The 18,335-nt window shown below is 37.6% G+C and overlaps 2 protein-coding genes across 2 annotated transcripts; both read left to right on the forward strand.

Annotated features, from left to right (window-relative positions):
- The first annotated feature begins 438 nt into the window (after positions 1-438).
- LOC101295269 (ATP synthase subunit O, mitochondrial-like) lies at positions 439-4,805 on the forward strand. Its single transcript, XM_004306484.1, has 6 exons — positions 439-631; positions 919-969; positions 1,477-1,720; positions 3,036-3,148; positions 4,159-4,245; positions 4,334-4,805. The coding sequence occupies exons 1-6, from the start codon at positions 512-514 to the stop codon at positions 4,460-4,462; spliced, it is 744 nt and encodes a 247-aa protein (XP_004306532.1). The 5' UTR covers positions 439-511; the 3' UTR covers positions 4,463-4,805.
- A 4,160-nt stretch (positions 4,806-8,965) lies between these two features.
- On the forward strand, positions 8,966-11,017 carry LOC101312393. The gene is made up of 2 exons (XM_004308171.1): positions 8,966-9,355; positions 10,321-11,017. Exons 1-2 carry the CDS (start codon positions 9,048-9,050, stop codon positions 11,015-11,017), a joined length of 1,005 nt encoding a protein of 334 aa, XP_004308219.1. The 5' UTR covers positions 8,966-9,047.
- The last annotated feature ends 7,318 nt before the right edge of the window (positions 11,018-18,335 follow it).

The following is an 18,335-nucleotide window of genomic DNA, read 5'->3' on the forward strand; positions in this document are numbered from 1 at the left end:
TTGTTTTGCTCATCTGTTAGTAGGGATGACTTCATGCTTCACATCGATCTTCATAATAATGCACTGTAAATGTAAGAACGTGTTTGACTTTTTTTTATTCGTGAGGGAGAATCGTCTGTAATAATATTTTCAGATGTGTTTTGGTAAGAGTAAAGAGATTAACTTAGATTTTCAAATTTGCTAAAAAGTAAAATAGAGTTGTGCTAAGAAATGTAGCACTATGAAGCCAATTTAAAGGTGCAAATAGAACCACCATTTACAAAAAAGAAATAAAACTGAATTACCGGAAAACGTCACAAATTCGGAGTGCTTTTTGGCTTTTTCTGCCTTGTGAAACGGGGAAGGTTCTTATTGGTTCTATTTGTTCACACGTGCTTCGCTCTCGTGTGAGCGAACACACCAAACCAGACCCTGCGGTAATTTATGTTACCATTTCGCACTGCTCGGCAGTCTTCACTGTCATCTTATTCCCTATTTTGAAGCTCTCTAGCTGTTTTAGGGTTTCTTCAAAATGGCATTTGCTAATCGAATCCGATCGAGCCTCCCTCTCGTCTCCAAGATTCTCAAATCGGATTCTCTCTCCGCCGCCGCCCACCGTGCTCTTCTTTGCCCTACCTTCGCCGATTCCGAGGTAATACTCCATTCCGACCTCCGATCTAGTCTGCTTGCTATCTCCGATTTCGCTTTTTGATTTATTTCGAGTCTAAGTCTCATTTCTGTTCAAGGAAAAGATTTGTGACCAGGAGTTTATGATTTATTCTCTTTTGACATTTTTGTAATATTGAAGTGTTTTGTATGAGCAGATTTGTAATTGAGTTTTAGGTTAAAACTTGCGAGCATTTAGTTCGAATGTGTTTGAATTCATGAATCGTTGGATTGTGGACTCACTATTTCGAATTCTGTGGTGTTTGCTTGCAGTTTGCGAGGAGTTTTGCCACCGCAACCGAGAAGAAGGATGTGAAGGTCAAGGTAATTGAAATATTTGGACTCTACAGGTTATCGGATTCCATGGCTCACATTTTTAATTTAGGAAAAAGAAAAGAATTTATCTTGGATTTTACTCATTGAAAAGCTACATATCCTGAGTTTTGTTTTCTTGCATCAAATTGACAAATACTGAATCCCTTTGAACTCAATGTATCTGGGCTCTGTCTAGCTTTAGTGAAACTAGATAGGTGCTTTTTTCATATTTGAGTTTAATTTATTTGTTTGAATTTATGGTGCTGATGAAAATTCCCAGTTGTCTGTATCTTTAGTATTGTTATGTTTCTATATTCTAACAAAAAAAAAAAAAAAAAAAAAAAAAGAGCCTGTTAGTCATTCAGTAAAACTGCGCTTAGAAAAAGAAAAACAGGGTTTTTTGTTTATATATTAAAGGTGAATGATATATTAGGATAATTGATTTATGTCCTAGGTTTCTTGTATCATTATCAATGATTGAGATTTATATTGATTAGATCCTCTATGATTTGCTAGGTGCCTTTGGCTTTGTTTGGGGGCTCCGGGAACTATGCCTCTGCTTTGTACATTGCTTCTGTGAAAACTAATTCGTTGGACAAGGTTGAGTCTGAGGTTCTCGACTTTGTTGCGGCAATGACGAAAAGTCCTATGTTTTCTCAGTTCACAAAGGATTTGGCAGTGCCTGCAGATACTAGAAAGAAGGCAATTGAAGATATTGCTACCCAAGCTAAATTTTCAGAAATTACAAAGAACTTCTTGAGTATGACTACTTCCTTTGTCATTGAACTTATATAGTCTGTGATTTCAATCCTTTTTTTGGGGTGCTTTAATCTTTTTTGCTTATGTTTTCGCTTACTACCCCTCATTGTATAGTTCTTATATGTCATTTAATTTGCTTCTTTATTTGAAAGAATCGGTAGAACATTTGGTAATCACAATCTGGGTATATCAGAGCTTGAACAATTAGATTTATATACTTATATAGCTTCAATGCTATGAGGATGCTTTGTGGAGACTAAGTGCCATGCGAACGCCTTGACTTTAGAATCCGTTGTTATTACTATCATCTGTAGCTACATGCAGAACATGTTTGTTAGTTAGATTGTTTGTAAAATCGGGTGAATATGATCGTCTGCAATATATGTCAAGTTTTTGATTGCGCTTTAGTTTGTTCAGATTATAGCATGTCTTGGAATCCCTACATGAGACATGCCAGACCCATATTCGGTCACCCTAGGGAAATGTCAGTTGTCCAATAGGAAAGAGTGGTACTTGGAGACTTTGTCTGGAATAGGTCTCACTTGGGAGACTTGGTCTGGCATGAGATGCAATTAGCAGTCCCATGGGTAGGTGATGCTGATGAGGCCACATACGAGGAAGTTGACGTTGGCGTCTAGCGCTTTCAAAGGTTAAGTTCTCCTTCCAGATGACTCCAGCATCTTCTGCTGCCCTTATCTAGCATGATTGCAGTTGAGCCTTTGTGGTGTTATAGATATTCTTTAGAAGGTTTTGATGCTCTTGAATCGCTTCTGATGATGAGAGTGGAGAGGGACATGCAGAGGACTGGTGTCAGGTCCAAACTCATTATTGGCACTACTATAGGGGCGACATCCTCAGAAAAGGAGCATCTGATGTTCGATTTAGGGCATTTCGATAAAACAAACTCTTTGGTATAGTGCTGTGTGTACTGTTACAAAGCGTTGTAGCAGGAATCAAGGGTTTGGTTTGCTGAGATAGGGAATCCAAGGGTCTCTAATGCAAAGAATTATGAGACCCTCGATACGGATGAATAGTGACTTGGGGATCTCAGTGTTTGAAATGAGGTTCCATTGTTAGACATGCTCTTGAGGCTCTAATAACTAACTTCATCAAGGAAATTTATCATGTTCGATTTTATGTTCTTACAATTATGTTTCCTTACGTTATCTCTATACGCGCACTGCTTATAGTTCACAAGGTTTCTTTAACTTTCCATCTTCCATTTGTTTTTGTTTTGATTTTTGTTAATTGTTTCAGTGAACAAATATTTATCTTAGAAGTCTCTCTGTATTTACAGATCAAATTTCTTTTTGTAGTCCTCTTGGCTGAGAATGGAAGGTTAAGGAACATCGATACCATATCGAAGAGATTTGTTGAACTGACCATGGCGCATAAGGGAATAGTGAAAGTTATTGTGACATCTGTCATTGTAAGTTACATTTGAAGTAAATTTCATTTTCTAATGGGAGTATAACTTATACTGCCTACATGCCTTGCCCAAAAGAGGATGAAAACAAGTCTTTATTTGGGCAAGTATTAAGTTGGTATTCTGTCATATTTCTACTCGGAGTGGTCAGTAAAGCAAATGCTAGATGCAAATGTTAAATATTTTTAGTAGTTGGCATTCACCTGAAAAAAGAAGACGAATGGTAGCATACTTTGATAACTTAAGGTGTGCATTATTATTAGTTTTTTATTTGATGCAATTTTTTTGGGTGGGAAAAGTTCCCGCATATAAGTTCAATTTGAGTAGTATAAATGTAATCTTGCAATTTTGGTGGGGTTTGTCTTTGAACTATTAGGAGTTGGCATGGGAGGCAAGTGCTGAAACTTCTATTAAGTATTCGTTTTTTTATAGCTTTGTGAGGATGGTGTTATTTTTTTGTGTTTGGTTTCTTTTTGCTTCTTGTTTTCTCATGAGTTTCAACAAAAATAAAAATTATTTTTTATTTTTTTGGTTTAACTGAGACTGTCACATCCTACTATCCTTAAGAACAGTAAGCTGTTTGCTTCTAACAGTATACCTTGTTCCTGCTCTTGAATTGTTTTATCCTTTTTAATTCCTGTTGATATCAAAACCAGTATCGTGTGCATATAAGGTAAGGTCCTTTAGACAGAAAAAAAAGAACAAAAGAAAAAGAGATAAGATGTGCCTATGAATAATAATGTTTCTTGTCATGTAGTCTGGTATGTTAAATTCATTAGAAGTTCAGAAAGAAGATTTGCAATCTGGCATAAAAGTGTTAAACCTTTGGGCCAAGAGGATATGGATGTCAATAATATGTATGTTGGAATGTCATATATGCAGGACTCTTACCAAGATCAGAGTTAGTTTGTGTTGATATGTATGTGGGCCCTTCTTATATCGGGTGCTACGTATATCTGAAGTGGTTCAGTACTTTTATGAAATGACCATCTAATTTTTATTCTTGTGACTAGCCCCTCCCTGCCGAAGAGGAGAAAGAATTGAAGGAGACACTGCAGGAGTTGATTGGAAAAGGGAAGACGGTCAAGCTTGAACAGAAGGTATGCATTATAGTAGTATTTTAACTGCTCTTATATGCACAAGTTTTGTATAATGGACGGGAATTTGATTATCTCTTTGACTTGACAGATTGATACCAGTATTATGGGTGGGCTTGTGGTAGAGTTTCAGCAGAAGGTGTTTGACATGTCCATTAAGACGAGGGCACGCCAGTTTGAGAGGTACTTGCGGGATCCTGTTCACTGGGACAACCTCTAAACGGTGTTTACCGAAAAGAATCCTTTTTCCTGATACGTTACTGTCAAAGCTCTATGAAGGAAAGAGATATTGTTTAATTTTGGTGCTTGAATCCAGTTTAAAAAGATGGAAAAGCCACATGATTGGTATGACGTCTATTTGCAAATAAAATAACGGTTTAAGAAATTGTTCTAGGCAGTTTGAGAGATGAGCCATTTTTAGTTTGTCTTCGTATTTGATGCTTTGCAGTTATGACAAGGTCTCATCTCAATAAGATCAATGAGAGAAGTACATTGTCTTGTTCAAGTGATGTGGTTATTGATGCATATTTAATTTTAAATGGAGGAAGTATCTAACTGGAGTTCAGTAATATGTATTCTCTAGTCAGAATGTCAGTTATGGACCACACTGGCCTGGCTATTGATAACACTACCGTAAAGAAGCATTATAACAAGTAGTACAATTTTCCAATTATGTTGCCACACAAATTAATCAGGCGACATATTGTTTTAATTTGAAACCAGGTAGCCGCCTTGTTAGGGAAAACAAGACAAAAAGTGTGCTTACCAAACCGCTCCGTGTCAACCACAATTATATGGTGACTTATTGGAAAAACTAAACAAACTAGCTAAGAAAATAAAAAACTTAAAACATTGCAACAACAAAACCCAAATAAGGCCCAGAAGTCAAATCCATGACTAGAAGCCCAAAGCCACAAATAGGTCACGATCACCACCCTGCCGCCGAACCCCACCACCGCACTGCTAGTATCCCCACCGCAACGCTTTTCTTGGCCACACTAGATCTTAATCTGCAGCGGCGATCAACACACATGGCTGGAATTCATCAGGGGCCATATCAGTAAATTGATTGATTCCCACCGTAAAAGAGTGATTTTTCCTTGCTTGTTGAAATTCTCGATCCGCTCCAAGTGTTCTTGAAGATTGCGAAACGCCTCTCCTTTTCTTCGTTTGTGTAATGTTTGTCGAAGGCTACCATTGTCAGCGTGAGTCATGTTAGGAATGTAATATTGTAATTATCGTAGATTTATACTTACAAATTGTATTCCTTGTAATCTCTTATATATACCTCTATTGTGAGATGAATAAAATATCACACAACTCATTTTCCAATTCTTGATATTTTTGACTTGTTATCAGAGCAGGTCTTTCTCCAGTTGCGTCTTAATTTGGGATGGGCCAAGCTTGGGTACCAGACTGGCTAAGCTTTTGGTGTCATGCCTTGCCATTGGAAGAAGTCCGATTGGATTGTCATCAAGTGTCCGATGTGGGTCAGGTTGGTCGGGTCGATTGGTGTAGGCATACACGTGTAGATTGTTATGTTATGTTGCACGTGAGGGTTCATGTTCGAGAGGAGAGGGTGACACAGATTCACGTGCAAACCAAAAAAGTTAGGTTACACGTGAGAGGACGTGTTGGAGAGGAGAGATCTCACACTAGAAAAATAACAAATAAAATATAACTTATATGTGGGTGGATTATATCCAATTGTACCGAGGTCTTTTGTGATTATAACCCAACACGTTAAATGTGGTTAACTAGGGACAATATCAGTACAAGCTAGGATGATCTACATGCCACATTTGTCACTATTTGACAAGTCAAGTAAATAATGTGAATAATTATCACTAAATTAAGCACTGTCCAAAACCAGGAGCACATGAACTAGACTAATGTGGATTCAAGTATATTCCATTATTCCTAATATTTTTTTTCCGCAAATGAAAAGAAAAGCCTCCCGTAGTTTTTCTTGCCTCATTTCCTTTTTTTTAATTCTTTTTCTTGTTTCTCTTTATTTTCAAAATCGAAACAACATTAGCGTTCATATGCAGTTGTTAGCTGTTTGGTTAAGAAAAATCTACAATGTGTTAACGCATGACATGCATAAACTTTATTTTAAGAGCAGTGCCTATTAACACACCCTTTATATAGTGAGAACCAATCATTAATCAAATTCTAGTGGTAAATTTGTAAATAAAATAAAATAAAAATGTGGATAGAAAAATAGATGAGGTGTGTTAATAGCAAAAAAAGATGTGTTCATAGCAATATATAGCCTATTTTAATATTAAAACTATATTTTAATGTTGTAAAACGAGTTCTCAAAATAGTAATGTTAGTCATCAAAATTGTAATGTGAGTTCTTAAAGTCGTGAAAATTGTAGTTACAATATTAGTTTTAAGTGGGAAAATGTGTCTTTAATGTGGTAATTGAGTCCTCTATAAAACAAAGTTGATACAAGAGATATATTAACACACTATAGCCTTAACAGTTGGTTAATGATTTTGTAATTTATGTGGCATTTTCCTTCCCTGCTATTGATATCTCTGTGGATCCACTTTTTGTCCCATTGGTTGCTCGATCATTCCATCCCTCCTCATTTTTTTTTCCCACCTTATGACCTTAAAAAGTTTGACGAGAAAAACCATCATATATATCAGCTGCTAGTTACAAGAGGAATAAAAGGTGAAATTAACCAGTTGTGGGGATCTAAGCGGCTTAATTTGTCCACCTTCTTTCACAGATGTTCTCACCAGTGCTCAGCTCATGATTTGTTGCTCTGCGGGAAGGAATTTGGCAATTCACTGCACTCGATCACCCAGTTCTAAAAGACAGATTCGATTCTCTCAACAATGATATATGCAGTTTGTAGTACATGCAAGGTGTAAGACTGAATGGATTCAGGTGAGGTGGTCTTTCTTGTCTTTGTAACCAAGTATGCATGTTGCTTGGGACAGCCTCAAAAGCATGAGCTTTTCGATTCTATCTTGGACAGCTGTAGACATCTCTGAAAGAGCTTTTACAAACATTTGAGTAGCTTGAGAGTTTCCACTCGCTACTTTTTCCCTGAAAAAATGTGACTAGTGTCTTTTGGTAAACAAATGTAAGTAACTGAAATTCCTCGAGGAATTGAATATGACTGCGTTATAATCTGATTTGCCATTTGGATTGGAAAATGACTAAGACAGTCTTAGATTTTAACATGCAGGGAGAGCAGGATTTGGTAGCTAGCTAGGAGAGAAAAGAGCTTAAGAGAAGAGCTAACTGTAATGGCAATACAAGGCTAGCTAGCTGTGTTTTATTATGAAGAACGTACGTGTAAGTGGAACTTGTATATACTAGCTTGTATCCAAAGGTTGTGCAAATGGTGCATAGTTTTTGGTATACAATTCAGATTATGTTGGCTTAATCAGATAATATTCAAATGCATACTAATTTAACAGTAGTACGTGATGAGATGTAAAGAAATGCCAGGGCTTTTGGATGAGAATGGAACAGCTAGCTTGTCTAGCAAGTAATGGCAGGAGAACTCTCATAATTCAGGATCTATTGGCTCTTGATGTTTGTACCTGTGTTCAACGTTTAACCTCGGGCCAGGCAAGCTTCTGTAGCCTGTAGGTAGTCGTTTGCTATTCATATTTTATGGCAAATATTTAACTTCGCGTCATATATTTAAGGTAGAATCAAAATATAGTACGTGTCAATAATTAAGTGTAACTGTTGAGTACTATGACGATGATATGAATGGCATCATCGCGATGACTAAGGACACGATCTGATAGAGCACATCTTATGTCTATCGATCCAAAAGGAGCATATCACGATATTCTCCAAATAGACTCGTACATATGAAAAACTTAAACCCAATGTTATCTTCATTTTAAATGCCTTAATTTAACAATTTTCCCACAAGATACAGTCATAAAGGTACTATCAATTTCATTTATCGTGAGTTGGCAGCTAGTTAACTACTTACTTTATTGCATGCCAATTATTGGTCGACATGTTTAATTCTGCTAGCTGCGCAATCTTAACTTCTAATTTGAGATTGAGAATGCATTAATTTGACCAAAAGAGGAACAATCATATACAGGGCACTGCAGATCCGAAACAAAATTTGCTTGAGAAGCATGTTTGGTAATTCAATAAGTTTCATTCATGCAACGAATTAAACAATCCAAACTAACTATTAGTACAAACAAGTGTCAAAACTGCAACACTTTGCCTTACAAAGAGTACTTCTGTACTATATCTCTCTCCCTCGCTCTTTCTCTCTCTGGGATATCTCAGGGCCTTAGGCTTATACTTCAAATTCACGTGTATATTGAGAAAGGGAGAGAGTTGGTGTTCTTGTGTTTGACTCTTTCTTGTCTTTTTCGATGCATTTTTCTTCACTCACAAGGTAATGATCATATCTATCTGCTCTTTGTGTCTACACATTTTTTGCTTCCACTTCACATAATCATCTCTCTCTCTCTCTCTCTCTAGGGCATCGATCACCTTTGGAGGTCCCCCTCCAATCCGTTCTCCACTCCACCCATATTTCGACCAACAAACACAATCTCTCTTTCTCTCTGCATACAATTTTAAGCAAACCCCACAAACCATCAACATCATCATCACCATTACCACCCCATGAAGCCATCCATCTCATCTCTCATCTTATATACTCATTCTCTCCGATCTCCATCACTTAAACAAGACAAAGCCTGCAACTCTCTAGCTTAATTTCTCTATTCATACCCCATATATATCTGATCGGTATATACCTTATTGGAAACCAAACTAGCAAAAATTTCTGATCATGAGAAAGCCAGAGTTGTCCATAGAAAAAGATGTGAAAGCAAACAATAACAGCAAGAATAAGATGATGCACAATAAGCTTAGGAAGGGATTGTGGTCGCCAGAAGAAGACGAGAAGTTGATGAGGTACATGTTGAGCAATGGACAAGGGTGTTGGAGTGACATTGCTAGAAACTCTGGTCTCCAAAGGTGTGGAAAGAGTTGTCGTCTTCGTTGGATTAACTACTTGAGACCTGATCTCAAGCGTGGTGCATTTTCGCCTCAGGAGGAACACCTGATCATCCATTTCCATTCCATTCTCGGCAACAAGTACGTGTACACTCTACATCTCTATATATGTACACACCTCTCGATCTACATTCTGACTAATTAAGGGATTAAGATAGGTTTGGGTTATTTGATAGTGTACGAGTGCATGTGTGTGTGTTTTTCTGTATATGTATGGAGGTTTCAGGTCATGACCGCAATTTGGATATTTCGAATGTTTGCCTCATCGTTCAAATGTTGAAAACCACAACGCGGCTGCCAGTCGGCACTTCATCCCACCCCAGAACACTTTCACAATAGCATATTTGTCTAATAACATACATTTCTGTTTCGGTTTTTGGTATTCACAATCTAATAATCAGTTAAGAGGAAGTAAAAAGGATCGAAAACTTGATTTTGCGAATATCAATTTAAAGACAAAAACTACAGATTTCTTCACATTGTTTTCATTTTCAAATTGTAATTTGTTTCATACAGTCTCTGTTATATATGTCATTTCTCATTCCTTTCTCCCTCAATTTTTATCGTGATTCATCCTATACATATTTTTTTTTTTATCTTAAAAAAAATAAAAACTAAATTATTAACAAAGGGCTTATTACGAATTGAATTTTTAGTTAGATGACATCGATCTCTAGGGTGTTTTAATCAGGTGGAGGAAATATCCCTTCCTAGAAATACTACAGTGGACAAGCTAGCTTAGTTGATATAAATTATCCGCGCCGTCTGCTTGTTTTTACTTTACATCCTGGACATGATTTCTACCTGCATTAGTTCATGCTTGAGCTCGTCGATCTGCTCGTTTTGGCTGCATCTAATAAAACAAATGCATATTAGAAATTAAGTAAATTTATATGTCTGCATGAGAGATACCTAGCTAATTAACAGATATACTTTTTAATTTTTGACAAAACCTAACAGATACACGTAGCTGATATTATTCATGCATACTGATGTATAATTAATCATATATCTTTTCTGTTGTTGTTTGGTTTCAATGAATTCAGGTGGTCACAGATTGCTGCACGTCTTCCGGGACGAACAGACAATGAAATCAAGAATTTTTGGAACTCTGCATTGAAAAAAAGGTTGAAAAATAACATCTCAACATCGACATCTTCACCGGACGAGAGCGATCACTCGTCGGAGCCGAATGTCAACATTGGGGGAGCAATCAGGCCATTTATCCCGGCCATGCACAATGAACAGGACATGTTGATGAGCATGATGTACATAGACTCATCAACTTCGTCATCCTCAGCATCCATGCATGTCATCAATAACAGCACATTCGAACCCAGCTTCTCTGTGCTTGATAGCTCCTCTTTACTGAACTATGTCGACCACACAGGCTCGACACAACTACCAGAAGGGCAGTATGGGGATTACGGAAATTACTTGGAGGCTGGTCATAAAATGGGGATAGAAGGTGATCATCTCTGTCTTCCTCCTCTTGAGACTAGTAGACGAAATTTAACAGAGAATAAGAATGGTCAAGTAGTTGATAAAATAAGCAATAACAATATCAACCACTTCCATAATAACAACAGTAACAATTGCTTTATTAACACGGCGAGTAATATGAGCTTTAAACTAGATGACGGTGACATATTTGGGCAAGCTGAAGCTGGGGGAAGCTTAAGAGTTGGAGAAGAATGGGACTTTGAGGGTTTCATGCAAGATATATCCTGCTTTCTTTCTTAGCTTTGCCATAATTTGCAAAGAAAATTTTGGCAACTAAAACCCGTTTCTTTTGTCTATCCAAACAAAACCCTAGCGGTTTTTGTGCAGGCAAGCAATTATATGTCATTGTAATTACTTTGAAGAGATTCAAGTGTAAGTACATCAATAATAATAGTGATACAGAAATGTAGAGGCCAATGGAATATAATCGAGGATGTAATAATTTTCGTTAAATAATTTGTGTACAAAAGATCAATAAGAATTTCAGTGGAGTTGTAACACTGTGTTTGGATGCGGGGGAATTATTCCCTAGAACTTAATTAAATTTCAGGATTTCATGATTCCATCTATCCAATTTTCCCGTTTGGTAACCCGTAGTATGTAATTTGTAAATGATGGGAATTTAAATTTGAGGGAATTTGTGTCACATCCCGATCCTTAAATTTTTACCTTATTTACTAGCTTGATTATAATAAGAATTTTACCGTCTCCGTCATTGAGTTAATAGTTTAATTGGTCCTTAGAGGGGTTTTGGGGACGATTATGTGCGGAGGATTATTCGTAGGAGGAAAATACGACGACGGTAAAAATGGTAAATTTTAGCTAGTAAAAGGTAATTTTTATTCGGGTATTATTTTTTTTCGGGGTGTTTTATTTTGGATTTGGGTTGTACAAGAGTGCGGACCGGGCCAAGGGGTGGTCAAAGCCCAGCCCTCTCTTTTTTCTCTCTTCTTCTTCTCTTTTCTCTTCCCCGGTTTTTCCCTCTCCCGACTTCTCCCGTTTCTGGTTCTTCTCCTGCCCCAGCTGCCGCCGTCCAGCCAGCCACCAGCCACCACTCCACCCCAGTTCGGACCCTCATCACCTCCTCACCCTCCCCGGCCTAGCCTTCGAGCCGTTAGCCCGCCGGAAGAGGAGAAAACTCGCCGGAGACGCCGGGAAGCTTTTCGCCGGAACTCCCTCCTCCGGCCACCACAGCCGGCGATCCTTGGCTCGTTTTGTAGCCCTCCTCCCGTGCAGCAACCCCTCCAAAAGGCTCTCTCACTCTTGAGCTAGGTAAGGAGAAATGTGGAGTTGAAATTTCTAGGGCTTTTAGGATGTTTTTAGTCGATTACCCTAGCTAGGCTTGGATTTTGGGTTTGTGCTAGTTAGGAAAGTTGTAGAGCATGATAAGAGGATTATGCTGTCAAAATTTCATAGGATTTGGAGGTCGCCGGAATCGGCCTCTGGCCGCTGCTGCCGGCGGAGCCGGCGCCGGCTCCGGAGCTGTTTGGGAGATTTTAATGTTTTTAAATGTGGAATATTAAGGGGAGTTTATTGAAGTGAATTATGTAATTTTTGGATGAGTTTTGGATAGGTTTGTGATTTTCCGAAGTTTAGTATTTTTGACGGTTAATTAATGTAGAATCCGGCCGTAGGATTTAAGTCGTATTTTGGGGGAGGTTGTATTTACGGCTGCGAAATGTTCGGTGAAGGTTGAGCCATTTTGAGTTAAGAATGGTGTAGATGGGCAATGACGAGTGTGCGGGAGGCTCACGTTTAATTTTGCCCATTTTGTTTAATTATTGGATTTTTAGTGGGAAATTAATATTATATTTGGAACAGGACGTGAGCAGGCTCGAGCATACGAGGCCCCAGATCGACATCAGGCTTAGGCCAAATTTGTGAGTGGACTTTTGTTTTAAATAATATGCATGCTATGGTTCATGGTCGAATATTTAAATTGTTAGAGTTTTGACGTCATTTAGTTTTGACGCTTTTATTTCTCTTGGAGAGTTACCGAAAAATGGGATTTTTCGGTGAGTATAAATATGTATATTGAGGAGAGTATGTATATAAATGCTAGCTAGCCATATGTGTCTGTCCACCTTAATGGCGTAGCATATATCCGCATTATGGTGTGACGTGAGCGTAGTAGCCCTATATGAGTGTTTAATTCACATAGGGGGTATGGACACATATTTATACACCCGTCTGTCCACCTTAATGGCGTAGTGTAACACCGCATTAAGGCGTGGCGTGAGCGTTGGACGCGAGCGTAGTAGCCCTATATACCATGAATTTATATAGGGAGTATGGACGTGTGTAAATACATACATATATGTTAGAGCCTGAGAGGCTCAATATTTTATGAGATAAAAGTTTTTATCGCTTGCGGCATGCATTCGATTTTTCCTTAGAAATTGATTTGGGGAAACATAAATATTTTTCTTATTAATTTATTTTTGTCCACTCACTCTAACGTTATTAAATGTTTTTCCCCTGGGCCCTTCGTTTTAAAATGTCCAGTCTGCAGAGTTCGGGTTGGATCTAGTAGGAGACGAGGCATAGTCACCCGTTTTTCCGCCAGTTTTCTTCAGTAGGCTACCTGTTTAACCTACTCGTGTCTTCTTGCTTCCGCTAATTCCTAGTAGCTCTGAATACTGTGGGATTAATGTATATTATTTTCGGTGGTGTGCTCGGTCGGTTGACTTTATGTTTAGAATTTCTGAAGATAATGTTTCCGGTTATTATCTGGATAATTATGTGTTGTTTGGACATGTGTTAATAATAGTGTAAATTTGAAATTTCCGGATTAGGGTTGTCCATTTTCAAGGGAGGTTTTACCAATCTTTTCGGTAAATTTTCCTTAGAGGTGGTCCCCGCACGACCTACTCCGGGTTTCAGGGTGAAATTTGGGGTGGGTCGTGTCAGTTGGTATCAGAGCTTTAGGTTTCCTTTTCCTGCTTCCTTGTCATTATCATATTTGCCTAAGTAGCACGTAGTGTCTATAGAGTGATGATCCGACCGCGGCGGATTCATCGGCATTTTATGCTTTTGATGCTATGTGTTATTGGGTATGTGTGATAGTTGTGTTAATCTTATTTATGGACTACTAAATATCTTCTTCCTCAGGTACTATGCCTCCTAGGCGCCCACGCGAACCTCGTGTAGCTACTTCGACCAATGCCAATGATGGCAATGAGGTCAGGGGACTAGTTGATGATCTTGGGAATATGCTAAGGGATGCTATAGATCGAGCTTCACACCCTCATACAGTGAAGAGGGTGACGTAATGTGTTTTATACATACAAACACACCTCTCATTAGTGAGACATGTCTTGGGTTGGAACCTAAGAAGAAAACCGTGAGGGGGAGGCCCGAAGTGGAGAATATCTCGTTATGATGGGCTGTTATTACACTAAAGTTAATTCATTTAATCGATTTTCTAAAGCTAGCTCACATAAACTCATCTTGTCATGGTTAACGTGACTGAAATTGCCTCAGTGAGTTCTGTAGCAAGACTATAAAATCGAATTTGAATTATGATCATTTGGTGCAACATATTATAACTTTGGTGAAGTTATAAATTTCTTGGAGCTCTTGAAGAACTTGTATAAAATCTATTAGTACACAAAGATATTGATGTGTATGGCTAGATGTGCCATGATGATTTTTCAATGTTTTGAACCATACATAGTTAAATGTGTCAATTAGCTAATTATGTTATTTAGCTATTACTTAGTGTTTGATTTTGAGCATATCAAGTTGTTTCTAACTTAACTAAATGAGGTAAGACCTATTAAAAATTGTATAGCTCTATTGGTATTGCTTTAACTTTGTAGGTACAAAAATTAATTTTGTGATGAGCCTCTGTATGCAAAACGCACAAGATCTCACTTTAGTGATAGACAAATCAAACCGTTATTTATGATACATGAAGCTTGCAACAATCAGGGGGAGATTCTCATTAGGGGAGCATCCAGAAATATGATACCTAGGACATATGTGTGTTGCACAATTTTAGAGTGACTGTCTATTTGATGTTTTTTTCAGGAGAAGTTAAAGAAAAAAGAGTCTGAGGGATCACTTACCACAGAAGGGTCTATTGTTGTCCTCACCATAGCTTTGCAGAAACTTGAGCATCTTGCAGGGTAAGAGGAGTTGGGGGTTTCGTTCGGCCAGATGTTGTTTTTGACTTGCCTAAAAAGCGAAAGAGAGGTGGTTCTTCTCAGCAAACCCGGAAAAGCATAAGGCTTATAATGGAGGAGGAGCATGAACACTTTATGATTGAACATAAAGCAAAGTGGGAGGTGGAAAGTGAGAGAAGGGTTATGAAGGAACGTGAATTCTGGACCTCTAAGTTTGAAAATTTGGTTGCAGAACTTAAGGGTACGGGCGTGCAACCTGTCACACCAGTGAATGAACTAAATTCGGGCCATGGGAGCTGCAACCCCACTCTTGAGAAGCTTAATCCAGTCATTGAACCGAACACAATCAAGAAGAGATTGGATTTAGGTGGTAATGAGTCGCCTTTATTTGAAAAGAACAATGTTGAAGTATCTGAACCAAGGCAAAATGCAACAACAATAGACTTGGATGATATTAAAGACGCCTTTGCTCCAAAACAGTCCTCAAATATTCTGGTAATTGACACCATTACTCCCCACATTTAACTCCTCTCATTTCCTACAATTGACTTTGCTTCCAACTAATTTACCTTTTTTCATTGTCTGTGTTCGGATCTGACTTGTGGTGATAATGAGTGTCAACTAGCGGTAGATAGTGTGGACAATATTGTTGCTATTGGAAAACTCATTTTTGTGGATGTTGACTCGAGCAATCATTTGATACATGGTATGCCATTGGGGGAAAACAATGTGCGCGTGACTGTTCTTCGAGCTATTATTGGTTATTCCCCAGTACCAGTTCTAGTGAATGATGAGATTTTAAAGGTCGACGATGCAGTTGGGAGTTGTGTTGCCTGGCCTAAGGAGCTGCAAAGGCCCCTACTGCAGCAGATGAGACGAAGGTAACAATTGGTGTTATTTTTACATGTTATTTTTTTCTTTTCAATATTTTATCTTGTTATTCTAGGAAATGTTGCTAACATGTTCTCTTAATTTTACAAAACTAGAAACCGAAGAGTTTTTATTCCAAGAAGAAACTGATAATAATGTCCTTTGATGACAATCAAGACTTGAAACATTTGCCCCCAAATCTGCCACATGAGTTGAATGAAATGTGCAAGTGGGCGAACACATTCCTTAAGGGAGGGCGAACATTGTATACTGTATTCTTCTCCAATCTTTTTGGCCATGTCAAGAAAGCAGCGGTCTATAGAAGCGATGTCTACGCCATAGCCAACATGGAGGAAGTATCCAATGGTGTCATTTTGTTCTACATGAAGTAAACAATTATCAAAGAAAATTGTATCTTATATTCAATTATTGACTACCGGCTAAACATGAATGCATGTTGTTGTGTTTATTTGGAAGTAGGTTTTAATCATTTCATGTTGCAACATGTGTTTGTCGCTACTTGCATATATGGAGTGTTGAAGAAGAATAAGATGGGGGATATGATCCAGTTTGTCGACTGTAATCAAGTCAGTGCAATTGGGAATGAAACACCTACAACGAGGTCTCGCGATCTGTCTGAGATGTATAGGAAAGGGAAGCCAGGGCATATTGTTTTTATTCCTTATAACACAGGGTATGTAAAAATGATTTAATTTCATATATGTGGTTTGCAACACTTTTAACTACTTATGAAGAAAATAACGGAAGTATATTGCATGTTATCACACAGAGATCATTGGACTTTGACGATTGTGAACCCGGAGAAGGAAACTGCTTGCTAGTGGCCTTCTATTGTCACTGGGTAAGTGTGTGTTGTTGTACTGTAGACATGAATAAATTAGAGGTATTCATTAAATTTAGTTAGTATTACATGCTAACAATTATTTTTTAGTTTGAAGCTCCCTTAAAATGTACAAGGGCCTAAAGAAAAACGCTGGAAAGAAGCAAGCAAATCCTTGGAAGCCTCTTCTTGTAAGTACGTGCTCTTATATTTTATACAATATAGTTTTACGATCACAATCATGTGTCATGTCTGATAATCCTGATTATTTACTTTCAGGGCGCTCCAATACAAAGAGATGCGAAGAGTTGTGGATATTACGTGATGCACTACATGAAAGTCATTATAGAGGACGACAACCTAGACCCGGATGAAAAGGTACAACAATTTCAAAGATTAATCCGGACTTGCTTATTAATCTTGTCGGAAACTAGGAGTGGGTTCGGTTTTCACCTAAAACCGGAAACCAAACCGAATAAAAATTTCAATTCGGTTTGGTATTTTTTGAGACCTTGAACCGGAAACCAAACCAAACCAAACCGTGGTTCGGTTCGGTTTTGGTTTTTTTCGGTTTTTCTTTTTCTTTCTTAAAATTTGTATGCTTTTAGCTTAGTAAAAAATTATCGCACTTTAGTTTTTTTTTTTTCCATTACTTGTTCTTATAAACACATAATATATCAATGAAATTTATGACAATGATTCTCCAACAAACCAACAATCTATAAACCAAATAGATACTTTGAAGTTTAATACTTAATAATTTCGAAAGTATTGGGAATTGACCACACTAGCACACCTTGAAACCATAAATCTTGAATACAAAATATAGACTCCATAGTTTAAAGTCCATCCAAATAAATTCTTAATTTTAAAGTTTAAAAAATCATAAATTTGAATAAAGAAGAAAAAATAAATTAAATATTAGAGTCATCCATCATCTCTAAAGCTCGCAAGAAAGTGGTCTTCGATTTTAGAGGTAACATATCACTTTCTATACTTTGCATACACAACACCTAGAACATTTCTATATGTACATATATAAAACGAAAATAAAAGCCAAAATATTAGAAAAGATAATCATATTCTTATATAGGACATATATTCTTCAAATCAAATATTTAATAAGAAAATAAAGACAAAAATGACATTGTTTTAGAGGAATTCGGTTTTTCGGTTCGGTTCGGTTTTTCAAGGGCCGAAACCAAAAACCAAACCAAACTAATTAGGTTCGGTTCGGTTTTTCTTAATTCGGTTTGGTTGTCGGCTCGGTTTTTTTCGGTTTTCGGTTTCAAAATTCCACCCCTACTGGAAACTAGATAAAACTTTAGATTCCAAAGCATAATGTCTTTTCATAAAATGTATAAGGTTTTATGTATAAAATAAATTTTAGATTCCATTGTTTAGTTTATTACACTCTTATGAAACTGATCATCGTGCTGCATTTCCTTGTTGCAGTGGGGAACAAGGGAGGCTCAAACTTACACAACCCAGCACTTGATGAAGTCCGAGAGGAATGGGCTAAGCATATGCTAACATTTCCAGATAACTGAATTAGGCCATCAGACTTTGCCAGGTAGCTTCACTTTTGTTTGTGGTAGGTTCATGGTAGTAGCTCATATTTAGGAACTGCTATTGCATGCGCATTATGACTTTGGAAGGTGTTGAATAATTTGATGCATGTAGTTGATATTATATATCCTAGTTTTAAAGCTAACTAGCA

This window comes from Fragaria vesca, linkage group LG7 (genome assembly GCF_000184155.1).
Source record: "Fragaria vesca subsp. vesca linkage group LG7, FraVesHawaii_1.0, whole genome shotgun sequence".
Lineage (NCBI taxonomy): Eukaryota > Viridiplantae > Streptophyta > Magnoliopsida > Rosales > Rosaceae > Fragaria > Fragaria vesca.